This window comes from Triplophysa rosa, linkage group LG6 (assembly GCF_024868665.1).
Source record: "Triplophysa rosa linkage group LG6, Trosa_1v2, whole genome shotgun sequence".
In the NCBI taxonomy this organism is placed as follows: Eukaryota; Metazoa; Chordata; class Actinopteri; order Cypriniformes; family Nemacheilidae; genus Triplophysa; species Triplophysa rosa.
The window spans coordinates 9,189,300-9,200,966 of NC_079895.1; the positions used below are offsets into that span (position 1 = coordinate 9,189,300).

The 11,667-nt window shown below is 41.3% G+C and overlaps 1 protein-coding gene across 3 annotated transcripts in view; it reads left to right on the top strand.

The window, feature by feature from the left end:
- The window catches only part of fhip1b (FHF complex subunit HOOK interacting protein 1B), a 30,155-nt gene extending 23,978 nt beyond the window's left edge, over nucleotides 1-6,177 (top strand). For 2 of the 3 annotated variants that reach the window (XM_057335487.1, XM_057335486.1), the window contains exons 9-13: nucleotides 41-210; nucleotides 316-1,644; nucleotides 1,807-1,985; nucleotides 2,592-2,754; nucleotides 2,962-6,177. In XM_057335487.1, the coding sequence (XP_057191470.1) occupies nucleotides 41-210; nucleotides 316-1,644; nucleotides 1,807-1,985; nucleotides 2,592-2,754; nucleotides 2,962-3,272 (2,152 nt within the window). In that variant the 3' untranslated portion in view covers nucleotides 3,273-6,177. Of the gene's footprint in view, nucleotides 1-40; nucleotides 211-315; nucleotides 1,645-1,806; nucleotides 1,986-2,591; nucleotides 2,759-2,961 lie in introns of all 3 variants that reach the window. The other variant, XM_057335488.1, reaches the window with a different exon arrangement.
- Nucleotides 6,178-11,667: the final 5,490 nt, after the last annotated feature.

Genomic DNA, 11,667 nt, shown 5'->3' on the forward strand with positions numbered 1-11,667 from the left:
CATCTGTTATGCTGTAAATAGTCCATATTTGTGCTTTCAGGTATTTGTTGCCATGTACCCATGTAATGCTGAGTCAAAGAAGGGCAGTCAGAGAAACTGACCTCTATGGCAAATCAGCTGACAAGTTCCTTTCCCTCGTACCAGAATGCTGCAGAGTGACTGCAGCGCTCTCTAGTGAGCGGGATGATGACCCTGCCTTTTGGGGAAAGGGTAAGAGCAAGAAACAATAGGTGTGCTTTTTCATAGTGGGCACGCTTAAAACATCTGTTGATCATTGCAACGAAACTTATTTTCGCTGTCTCTTTTTAAATGTAGTGTTGGGTAGCCCCACTTCAGAATCACCAGCTCACCCCAGACCCAGCACTCCTTCCCGTCTGGCTCTCTTCATTCGACAGCAAAGCTCGGGAGGCCCGACCAACCCGTCTTCAACTGGCATGGAGAACCCCCCCTCTTCCCCTCGTGGTAATGTTTCTTCCCCTCTCTCCCCTGATAGCCCCATGCACCATCTCGCAGATACTATGGAATTGGAAACCAGCTACCTAGAGTATTTGCGAGATGCTCGGAGGGGTATTGAGCTCTGCTCCTGGGCCTGTCGAGACTGGTCGGCACCCTATGATGGAGAAAATCCTTCTCCGAACTCTGCTCCTCAACCACCTCCCCCTCCTACATCCAACCCCTCCATCAGTATGGTACCAGAGCATTTCTCCCTTGCTGACCCTGGCCAGCATAGGGCGGCTATGGTTGCTGCAGCACGTGATGAATGGAGCAGCTCTGACCGAGATAGTGGAGAGTGGGATGTTACCATCACCAAGAACTGTATAAGCCTTACGCCCCGCAACAAGAAACGCAGCCTCCTCCCCAGCTCTATACCCTTACAGGCGTCATCTTCCCCATTAGCCTCCACAGAGGTCATGGGTGCCACGGACACCGCATCCCAACGCTCGCATTCGGCACCACATTCAGCACTCTATAATGGGACCGGGCGAGCGGAGTTGGCAGACACTGTGGATGTGGATGATAGAATGGAGGTTAAAAAATTGAAGAGAGACTCTGATGTAAATAGCATAGTGGTGGAGTCGGAGCAGAACGGATCGCAGGGCATGAGCCCAGTGGTCTCCAGTCTTCCTGTAGAGGGAGGGTGCAGTGATTTCCATGTAGGATCTGCTCTAAAATCATCTCAGGTGCAATTAAACTCTCATCGGCAATTGCAAACAATGCTGCCATCCTCTAACCAGGAGCGTCTGCAAAGTGAGGACCAGAGATCATCTCCTGTTCCTTGCTCGAGAGAGTCGAGTGGGCCAGAGTCCGTTGAGCGTCTGATAGAGGAGTTGCTAGAGCGGGCGCCATCGGAGCCATTGTCTGGTGATTCAAAATGCCAGGGCATCAGCATTGAGGCCTTCCACCAGGAGCTGAGGGAGTTGGAGGAACGCGTACGAGAGCGGAGGGTTCTTTCGTGCAGCTCGGAGGAATTCACGCGAGACTCCCACACTGCTGCTCATGCTCCCGCTCCCAGCCTGACAGATGATGATTGTCTTCCAGTGGAGACCGTGCAGCGGTCTGATGAACCCAAGCCTGACAGCTCTACCCCTGGGGTATTTAGCCCAGCACGACCCCTCGGACAACCTCTTGCCCAACCGTACACAGGTACTCATTGTAAAGATGACCAAAGATTTGTGTACTTGAAGGAATAGCTGACCTAAAGATAAAAATGATGCTGAACTTTGTTTTTATAGTGGACACAAAAGATAAATGTTAATTAGTAGGTTCAATGAAATCTAACCTGGTTGTGCGTTTCTCTCTGTGCAGGTCCATTTATAACGATCCTGTTTAGTAAACTGGAGAGTATGATGCAGAACTCCCTGTATGTGAATATTTTGCTAACAGGCGTTGTGTTCCAACTGGCCTGTTACCCACAGCCTCTTCTTCGTTCTTTCCTCCTTAACACTAACATGGTGTTTCAGCCCAGTGTTAAATCACTCATACAGGTAATGCTAAGATTTTTTTTCTCTCGCATCTTTTAGCGCAATTTAAAACTCTTAGCACTAATTAGAGATGTAACGATTCACTGCAAGCAGGTTGAAAATCGATTATAATATTTGACGATTCAAGTCGGTTGAGATGTTATATGAATCGCAATACATGTTTTGAACAGCAGGGGCCGCTGTGTTTACTGCAAACTTGGAAAACGTGGATATGCTGATATCCCTTAAATGTAAAAAATATAAGAAAAGCACAGACAAAGTCTTGGTTATATAAATATAAAGAGACTATTTTATTATTTATTGTTTTATTTGAATTTTGATCATTTTAGTTATGTTATTTGACAAAAATATTTTTATTTTACAAAGAAATGTGCAGCATTTGAGAAATGATAAAAGGGCAGTTGTTCATTACTAATTTGTCTCAACTCATTTTGTACAAATAAATCGTAACGTGAGATCAGTAGTATTGTGAATCGCATTGTGAATCGTTACATCCCTAGCACAAATGTAAATAAATCTTCATTTGATTCTGAAATGATTCTGTTTCACTCTCTATGATCTGTCAATCAAAGCAGTCCTGGTATTCTTCCTTTGCTTTACCATCCTCAGGTGCTTGGGTCAGTAAAAAATCGCATTGAGGCTTTTGCAGCAACACACGAAGACTTCCCTGCCATGTTGAGAAAGGCTCGACGCTTTCTGGTTGCGAGGGGAAAGTTAGACTGGACGGATTCACCCATGGCAGTGCCCAACCTCCGTCGATCAGACTCATTAAGTAGGTGAATGAGGGAAACTAACTGAGAAATCTATCTATCTACCTGTAAGGGTCAGTGAAATGCAAGATATGTTTTGATGTTTAATTTTGTCATTTCTATTTGTATACATTTTTCTTTAATGATGTGGAGGCGACAGCTTTGAATTTAGTTTGTCGTAACTGTAAATTCGGAGCAAGACATCTTAACGTCTTTCTTTTTTGTCTCAGTTAAAAGCCGCAAACCATCTCTGGGTGATCTTATCCTGAGGCACACCAACAGTCCTACGAGAGCTCGGAATGCAGCTCAGTTGGCTCTGGCCCACGTGAGAGATGGAGGGCAGTCTCTGCACAGCGCTCTGTTCCGCGGTGGCACGGGTGGTGGAGCCTCTAGTCTTGAGAAGCAGGCGGAGGCACTGAGGGTGAAAAACGCAGTCTACTGCTCTGTCATTTTCTCAGAGTTCCTCAAGGAGCTGGCAGCTCTCACACAGGAACATGCAGTAGCCCTACACTTCCCACCGAGTCACAGCACTGAGGAATAAAATCAAGCCAAAAGTTTCCTCTATACCTGTTTTATCCACTGTTCCAGGCACTGAGCTGTAGACGTATACTTGTGACTTTTCAAACAAATAGCGTTTTTTTGTTTTTAAAGGATTTCAAAAGGACATATTACACTCAAGTTCATAAGGGTGAAGGCCATCTCTTGTTAATACACTCATGTTCATAATGTTATTTTTAAAAATTGTACAGGACCATTTATCCATTAAGCTTTAGGAAATTGTGCATATAAATTGTGTATATAGTCTATATAGAATATCTACTGTATGTGTATAGTGATTTTTTACACTCAGAAAGATTGCATCCTTAAAGGTGGAGGAGTTTGGCTGTACACTTGCACTCCCTGCATTTCTATGTCATTTCAGAGATTAGCTAATTGCTGAAGTAGACTCGCTACACACAGTTGTTTTAAACTTTTATGAGTGTGGAAGTGCCATTTACAACTTTAGTCTTTTATATAAAATGGGTTCTCTGGCATTTTTAAAGGACTGATTAACAGACACTGTTTACCAGTCACACATTTGGGCAATAAGTTCTCATGCATCTCATCAGAATTTACCCCTTTTTTTGAACACCTCTTAAAATTCAGCAAGTATACATACCCATACCAAATTGCCCAGTAATGTCTTTCAATCTGTAATGCACATCCCCAATAGCTACTATATAGTGAATGTCAATAAGACACAAAGGAAGGGTTCAAAGGGATTTCTACCTGACACATTTCACCTAGATTTAGTTTTTTTGGTTTTAATTGTTTTTAGCCGAAAGTTTACATTTCTGTTGTCCTAAGCATCGTATTTTCTGATGTGAGTGTTAGGAAAAGGGTAATGGTACACTCACCCAGTATGGCAATAGTGATCCTCTTTAATCTTAGGGAAGGCACTGAGTTTAATAGCCTGCCCACAAAAATCTCCACTTATAATGGATGTTAATTCTTTGATCAGGTGATCTTCTCTTGGCTTCTGACTGGGTGCTAATGCCTAACATTTTTTGACTGGTATGTTCAAAGAGAAGCTTGGTTAATAATTGCCTGTCCCTTTAAGGAGTGAGCCAAGTTCTGTAAATCATAAGCCATCTTAGTGTTTGAACCAATAGTGTTTTTGTTTGTTATCGTCCATTAATTAAAGGGGATACTTCACCCAAAAATGAAAATACTGTCATCATTTACTCACCTAGTTGTTCCAGATCTGTATAATTTCTACCATAGTAGGAAAAATGACTTGAATAATTTTTTTTGTTCTGTTGAACACAAAAGAAGACATTTTGAAGAATGTAGGACAGCAAACAGTTCTGGGGCACTTTTGACTACCATTGTTTTTTTTCCTACTATGGTAGTCAGTGGGGGGCAAAATTTGTCTGGTTATAAGCATTCTTCCAAATATCTTTCTCTGTGATAATCAGAACAAAGATATTTATACAGATTTGGAACAACTCGAAGGTGAGTAAATAATGACAGAATGTTCATTTTTGGGTGAAGTATCCCTTTAATTTTTCTAGTGGTATGGAGTATGAGAGTATGAGATAAGTCAATGTGCTAAACTTATTTAGATTTTTCTTTTATTATTGCCAAAACACTTTTGAAACTTTAATGAATTGAGGTTAAGTACATGCATGTGCATTTGTGAGTTCTTTACAGTGTTGTTTTGCCCTGGGTAAACATTTAGACATAGGCATGCTAAAATCATCCATCCAGAAGCTGTTTTATCACATACAAGCCATATACAGTATGCACATTACCTCAATTGCTTTTCATTGGTTTCCAGCAGTATTCATGCTGCTTAAGTTGTATAAGTTTGGTCGATGTTTAATCAAGTTTGTTTTAAATTAAGATTCATTCAGTTTTTAGATGTAAAAGCAGGTAAATTTTCACAAGAGAGTCCAATGTTTTTTTTGATCTGGTTGCTTTTGGCTGTTAAATTATCAATCCATCCATTTTTTTTTCTCTTCATCCATCCATCCATCCATCCATTTCTGTCCTTTATGTAGTTTTTGCAGGACATGTGCTTGTTCTCTAATTTTGTTATTTGATACCCAAGATTTTTGCATTTTTAGCATGTAAATTCCATATTTTAGGATAACGTCTAGAAAAGACTTAATTTGGCATCCCTGTGAGATGTTATGAACGCACACTTTTATATTCTGTGTACTTGTGGGAGAGAAATGAAGGAACATGAAAGACAAAGAGCAAAAAGTTGAATGATTAAACGGTACATATATTTTAGTGTTTAGTTTTCTCGACTGTGGTAACAATTTTCCGTTACAATTTCTGAATTAGAAATTTTGTATACACTTTTTTATGTGTCTGTCATGGGATACAAATGCACAAAAATGCCTATTGTTTTAAATGAGGACATAATTACCTGATGTGGTGCAGGTTTTTCTTTTATTGTGCAAGTATTTGATTAAAAAAAATCAAGAGCTCATTGATTGTGTATGCTTGTTATAGAAGTATTTGCTTGATGCATTGGTGTACATTGAAGAATTTTGGTTGATTTCCTGTCATTTGTTTTATTTTTCCTCACCGTTTCTGTTTGAATGGAACTTTGAAAGATTTCTGCAACTTGTTATCTATGCAAACTGGTTTCTGTTTATTCGGTTAAACTAAGATGGTTAAAGTCTTGGGAACATACACAAACTAAATTTACAATCTTCAAAGCTACCTTAATACTCTGCTTGTCCCTTCAACAATTTTCTGGACAATGGAAAACTCATGCAAAATAATGAATGTTAGCAAAAATATTTTTATATACTTAAAATGGAAAGCAACATGGAACTGAGTGGAGATTTGAATCAATGGTTAAACATTCAAAGAAAATCTAACACTAAAGGGAATGTTTTTATTCATTTATAAACGTTTTACCTGGCAATACCTTTGGCTTCTTTGTCTTTCTTTCTTAAGTGCTGTCAAAAGCTGTTGTTGGTCATGGTTTGACCAAAAGTCATTGATTGGAACATAAAGATCAAATCGTACAATTTTGGGGGTAATATGATCACAACTTAAAGTGTCAGATTTGCTCTAGCTGATTTTTTGGCTGGTAATAATAATTGTTTTATTATTATTTATAAATGTGAAGGTTCTCTCTGTTCACTGCCCTGAATTCCAAAAAAAATTGTTCTGAAAGGTGCAGAACTCAAATTTTTGTTTTAAATTCTGTGCAGACCATGCAGGCCTATTAGTTGATAAAAGTTGCTTCACTGAAATTTGAAAGCACATTGTGACGAACATGGCAAATAAATACCTTCATGTTATTTTTACTTTACATTTGCTAACTGGTTTTAATTTGATTTGTGGCAGCTCACAGACACCAAGGTTACTGGTGGTTACTGAAACTAGTTCTGGACCGTTTCCTAGCAACAGAGGGAAACCAGCAAGAGAAAAAAACTGAGCTTGAGAGAGACTATTGACAGGTGCAGGTGACAGACACACAGGTAAGGCTCTCAGCTCTCATTTTGACCAACACCAAGTCTTTTCTGAATGATCTGTCTAAATAATGTTTTTTTCCTATGCACAGTTAAATTACATCGAAGTATAGTGGTTTAAAAATTTTAAATATTTTTTCCACTGTTGACTGGTTATAAATGTTTTTTTTTAAAGTGATGTATAGAGCTATTGATGTCTGCTTTTATTTGGCACTACCCGTTTAGAGCAAAAGCAAGAGGATATCCTGTAAACGGAAGTAAATTTGAGTTGTATAAAGTGATAAATTAGGTAAAGCGACAGGTTTGGTAAATTATGTGTATGGCAAAATATATTATGTTTATTGTGCAGTTAATGCATATAAAGTTCACCTGTAGCAGCCCATCATAGATAATGTAAGAAGTAATGTGAGAAGAGACCTACAGGAGAGACATCGGAGAACACACAAACACATGCACCGTATCAAATAACCTTGTTTCAATTATGCAAATTACCATTTATGTTTGTAATTCAAGGATTTAATGCAAAGTTTTTACATTAATGTAAATCTTGCAGGCAATGAACAAAATGTTTGGCCATTACGGATCTATTGCAAACAGATTCATTTCAGATTTATTACTCACAATTTTGTCGTTTGGCAAAGTGAGCAAAACATGAGCAACAAGGAAACATGAAAACTGAAAAAAATCTGTATAGATTAACATTTATTGAATGTTTGAGTGCAACTGCACTACCATTATCATGCACAATGCTGTCAAACTGTGCAAGTCTCATGAGCAATGAAAAAAACTATTTTGTTCTGAATTTCAGTCTGTTGTACCCCCAGTGCACACGCACACTTTAGATTCAACTGCTTTATTCCTCAGAATGAATTAAGCATTTGAGTATTGTACTGAAGTGTAAAGTCATACTATGCCTGAAGAGCCAAACAAGAAGTCTGGAGAGCAACAATATAAGTGAACGGGAAAGCAAGAGTACTCAGTGCTGTGATGACATTTTCTTTTTAGTCTGTCTTATGCCTCCCACATATATGCCGTCTGCTTGTTCGTTCACTGCCTGCCTTCCAGAATTTGAAATGCTAATAATCTCCTTGGTGCCAGAAATATTCTGACTCCCTTTTTTCTATTGGCCTCTCCTTTCTCTTTTGCTCACATTTGTCTGTCTGCTATACTTGTATGCATTTTCTTGTCGTTCCCCCGATGCCTTATGTGCAGCGCTCTCAGTTTCTCTACTCTGTCACTCAAGGTCAAAGTTATATTTCACATACACAACAGAACCCATGGAAGGAAAACTTTAAGGGCAAGAATATCCTTTTAAAGAATGGAAAACTTAATAATTAAAGGAGAGGACAGAAGAAACAAGTTATAGCCTATATTATTGTGTATATTAGTTCATGTATACACATATGTATACACACTTCTTGCTTCATTCCCTTCAATTGTTATTTATTTTACATTTTACTCTCTTAAAAATATAATTTTTTTCTAGATATAATATAATACTAGAAAAAAGAAAAAGAGGAGAAACGAAATGTGCAAAGGGTTCTCTGGTCTTCTTTCACTCTTCCTCTTTACTGTTTGCCCTCTCAGATGTGCTCAGAAATTGTGCCAACTTCCACCGGACTGCAAATCGTATCAAATTCCAGAAGTAGGCCAGTTAAGGTTTCTTACTTTCAGTCAGTACAACAGCAAGCAACAATGGGTTGAGTGACTGCATTATCATCTCCTAGAAACATCTTAGCAACATGAAGTAGTAAGATGAAACATAATAATAATACAAATCCTACCTCTGTGGCCTCTTGTTTGTTTGTGTGCTAATTGATTGGCTTTTAAATACTGTATATATATTTTAGCAGACCTAAATGTGGGATTAATTTAACATAATTTAATGGAATTGTCAAACCTTACATTCTTTACCACCGTGAAATTTGACAAAAATACTTTGAAACTACCTGAATATGATTGCATAATAATGTTCAATAAACTAAAGCTTAATTTTTCAAATGACCCCCAACACTCATATTTTTCTATCTCTCTCCTAACAGGTCAAAAATAGGTACCAGTGTCACAGCCTCCTCTAACTCTTTTAACATCCTATGTGTTGATGTTTTCTGGATCTCCAATGAGCAACAAGACTTCCCCTACTACATCTCCACAGCCCCCTCTGAGCCCATCGGCACAGTCTGACATGGAAGGCAATGATGACCCTAAGCCTCCAGCAACTTCTTTTCCTTTACCATGCTGGGCCACACAGGCCCTGTGTGACTTGGCAAGGTGTGAGACCGAGCTCAGGCGGCTACGGGAGCAACAAGTAGCCGAAGCACAGGCAATAAGTCAAGGTGTTGAGCGTGCACTGATCGGAGCACAACGAGAGGAACGGCGTCTGCTCGAGAGGGTAGAGCAGGACCACCGGGATGTACAACGTAGACTGGAACAGGTCCAGAAGGAGAATGCAGCAGCTATAAGGGTTGGACAAAAATTGGTAGACCAGCGATTACTTAAAGTCATTAAACTTCGAGAGCTAGTAAAGAAAAGTGGTGGTGATGGTAACAGACAGGGTGATCAGAAGAAGGATCAGCTTATTAAGGGTGTGGCAGAACTGGTCCAGCCTTGGGAAGTGTCGCTTGCAATCAAACGAGTATCCTTTAAACCCAGTGCCCAACCAAATGCTGTTACCTTTGGTGATATCAAGATACAAGACCACAATGTTCAGTTTCCAGTTGGTGGATGTGGCCACCAGGGACAAATGTGTTCCCTCCATGCCTCTGAAGCACACAGAGGGAGTCAAATGGGTGGAGAAGGCCAGAGCACACCTGATGGGAAAACTGGTCAGAGTCAGGTCTTAAGTTCTGGGCATAAGTCCAAGCACTCCTCAACATGCACAGGAAACCTGAGGGTTGTTCGGAAGCTCCGTTTATCAGCCCGAAGTGATGAAGAATTGGGGGAAGAGGTAAAATCCCCACCGATGAGCCACAGGTCCCCAAAACAAGTCCCATGTGACCATGATTCATCCCAGGAGGACGAATGTGAGTCACCTTTATCTGAATGCAAAGGAGATGAGCTGTTTTTGGCTGTACCATCATTTAGTCAAGGAGACTCTGAAGGAGAGGACTGCGGACATGTACATAACGGACCAGGCACACAGTTTGCATCACAGAGAGCGAGAAGGCAAAGAGAATTCTCAACATTTCCAGAACAAGGTCACCAAGAGCAGGGAGACTGGTTTTTACACTCGTTTGACCACCAAGACCAAGGCTCCAATGCCAGAAGAACCAGGTCTTTTAGAGAAATGTCACGATCTCCACAAAGTCCCCGAGAGCTGCTCTCTATGCAAGGCAGTGACTATCACTATTCACGTGGCAGGTCTTGTTCTCAAGTAAGCGCATCCTCAGATGACCATGCCCACAATCTTTCATCATCCCCTGCAGAAAGTGTCGATTCTGGGTACACATTTATTGTCAGCTCCCCTAGAGATTACACAAACTCACTGCGTCCCACTGCCCGTCTTTCCAGATCAGCTGCTGACCTCTCCCATTGTAGTCGACCCCTCAGTGGAACCAGAACAGAGCAACTCTCGAGCTCCACTTTCCAAAGAAAAGGTGAGGCGTCACGAACTAAATCCTGCCCCAGTCATGGTCATGTCTCTCATAAAAACAACCAGCAACCAGTTACTCGCTCCTGCAGAGTTCCTCGCTCACTCTCGATGTCTGTGATTGATAACGCATCTCAGAGCCAACTGAACCACCTTACAGCAGGGCGACAGAATGCTCTACATGAGAACAGACTCCGGGGCGACAGGAGTGAGCCGGCCCTCCTAGAACTAGAGGAAGATACAGACTCCTTGGCACCGGAAGAGGTGCGCCTTGTTCGGCAATTTGGCAAACAGGGCTCAGGGCGTGCTGATCTCACGCTGCCCAGTGGTGTTCACGCAACTCCACAAGGTCAACTTTTCCTTGTAGATTGTGGGAATGCTCGTGTCCAGGTAACAGACGGCCATGGCAATGTCCTACAGCAAGTTACTTCTCCGAGTAACGACTCGGGGGGCTCTTCAAGACGTTGTCGCAATTACTTTGATGTTGCTGTTAATACCAAAGGTCTGATTGCGTTGAGCTGTGCGGCTGAGAGAGCTCTCCTCATCTTCAGTCGGCACGGGCGTCTCCTTCAAACATTCGGAGGGGGACCCTACATTGCAGGAGTGCCCCGAGACGAGCTAGAAGCACCAAGGGGAGTCACAGTTTCCCAGAGAGATGAATTCCTGGTTGCAGATATACGAAAGGGCACGCTCACCGCACTGAAACTCGAACCTAAAACTGGCTCCAGATTGGAACGCACTGTGGTGACTGGTTTCCACAGGCCTTATCTGGTTGCAGCATGCCTGCATTCTGATCTGATCGCTGTGTCCGAGCGAGGCAGTGAGATGGGGCAGGAGCCTTGTGTAAAGATTCTAGGACCAGGATGGGACACCTTACGAATTCTGGGTGTGTGTCCTAGCCTAGGGCCTGTTCTTTCCTGTCCATGGGGCCTCTGCATTGATAAGGATGGGGCCGTGTTGGTGGCAGACTGGGGAGCACAGCATCAGGTAGTTCTATATCCAGCTGAAGGCCCGGGGCGAGTGTTGGTGTCCGATGGACTGAGCAGCCCTCGTGGATTGGCACTGTTACCAAAAGATTTTCTTGTTGTGTCAGACAGCATGCACCACTGCATTAAGATTTATCAGTACAAATAAGAAGTTACCACAACAATAAAGTTGTAACCTCGTGAGGCAGACATGTCAGGGTGAGATGAGTATTAGATAAAATTCACTTTATTAATGATTGACATAGTATTTTGCATATTGCATAGTATATACTTTAGCAGGGGTCGACAACCTTAGGCAAGCATGCTACTAGTGTGACAGAAAGAAAACAATTGACACATATGACAGATAACAATTGATATGGATTGGTTTTGAGCTGTTTATTT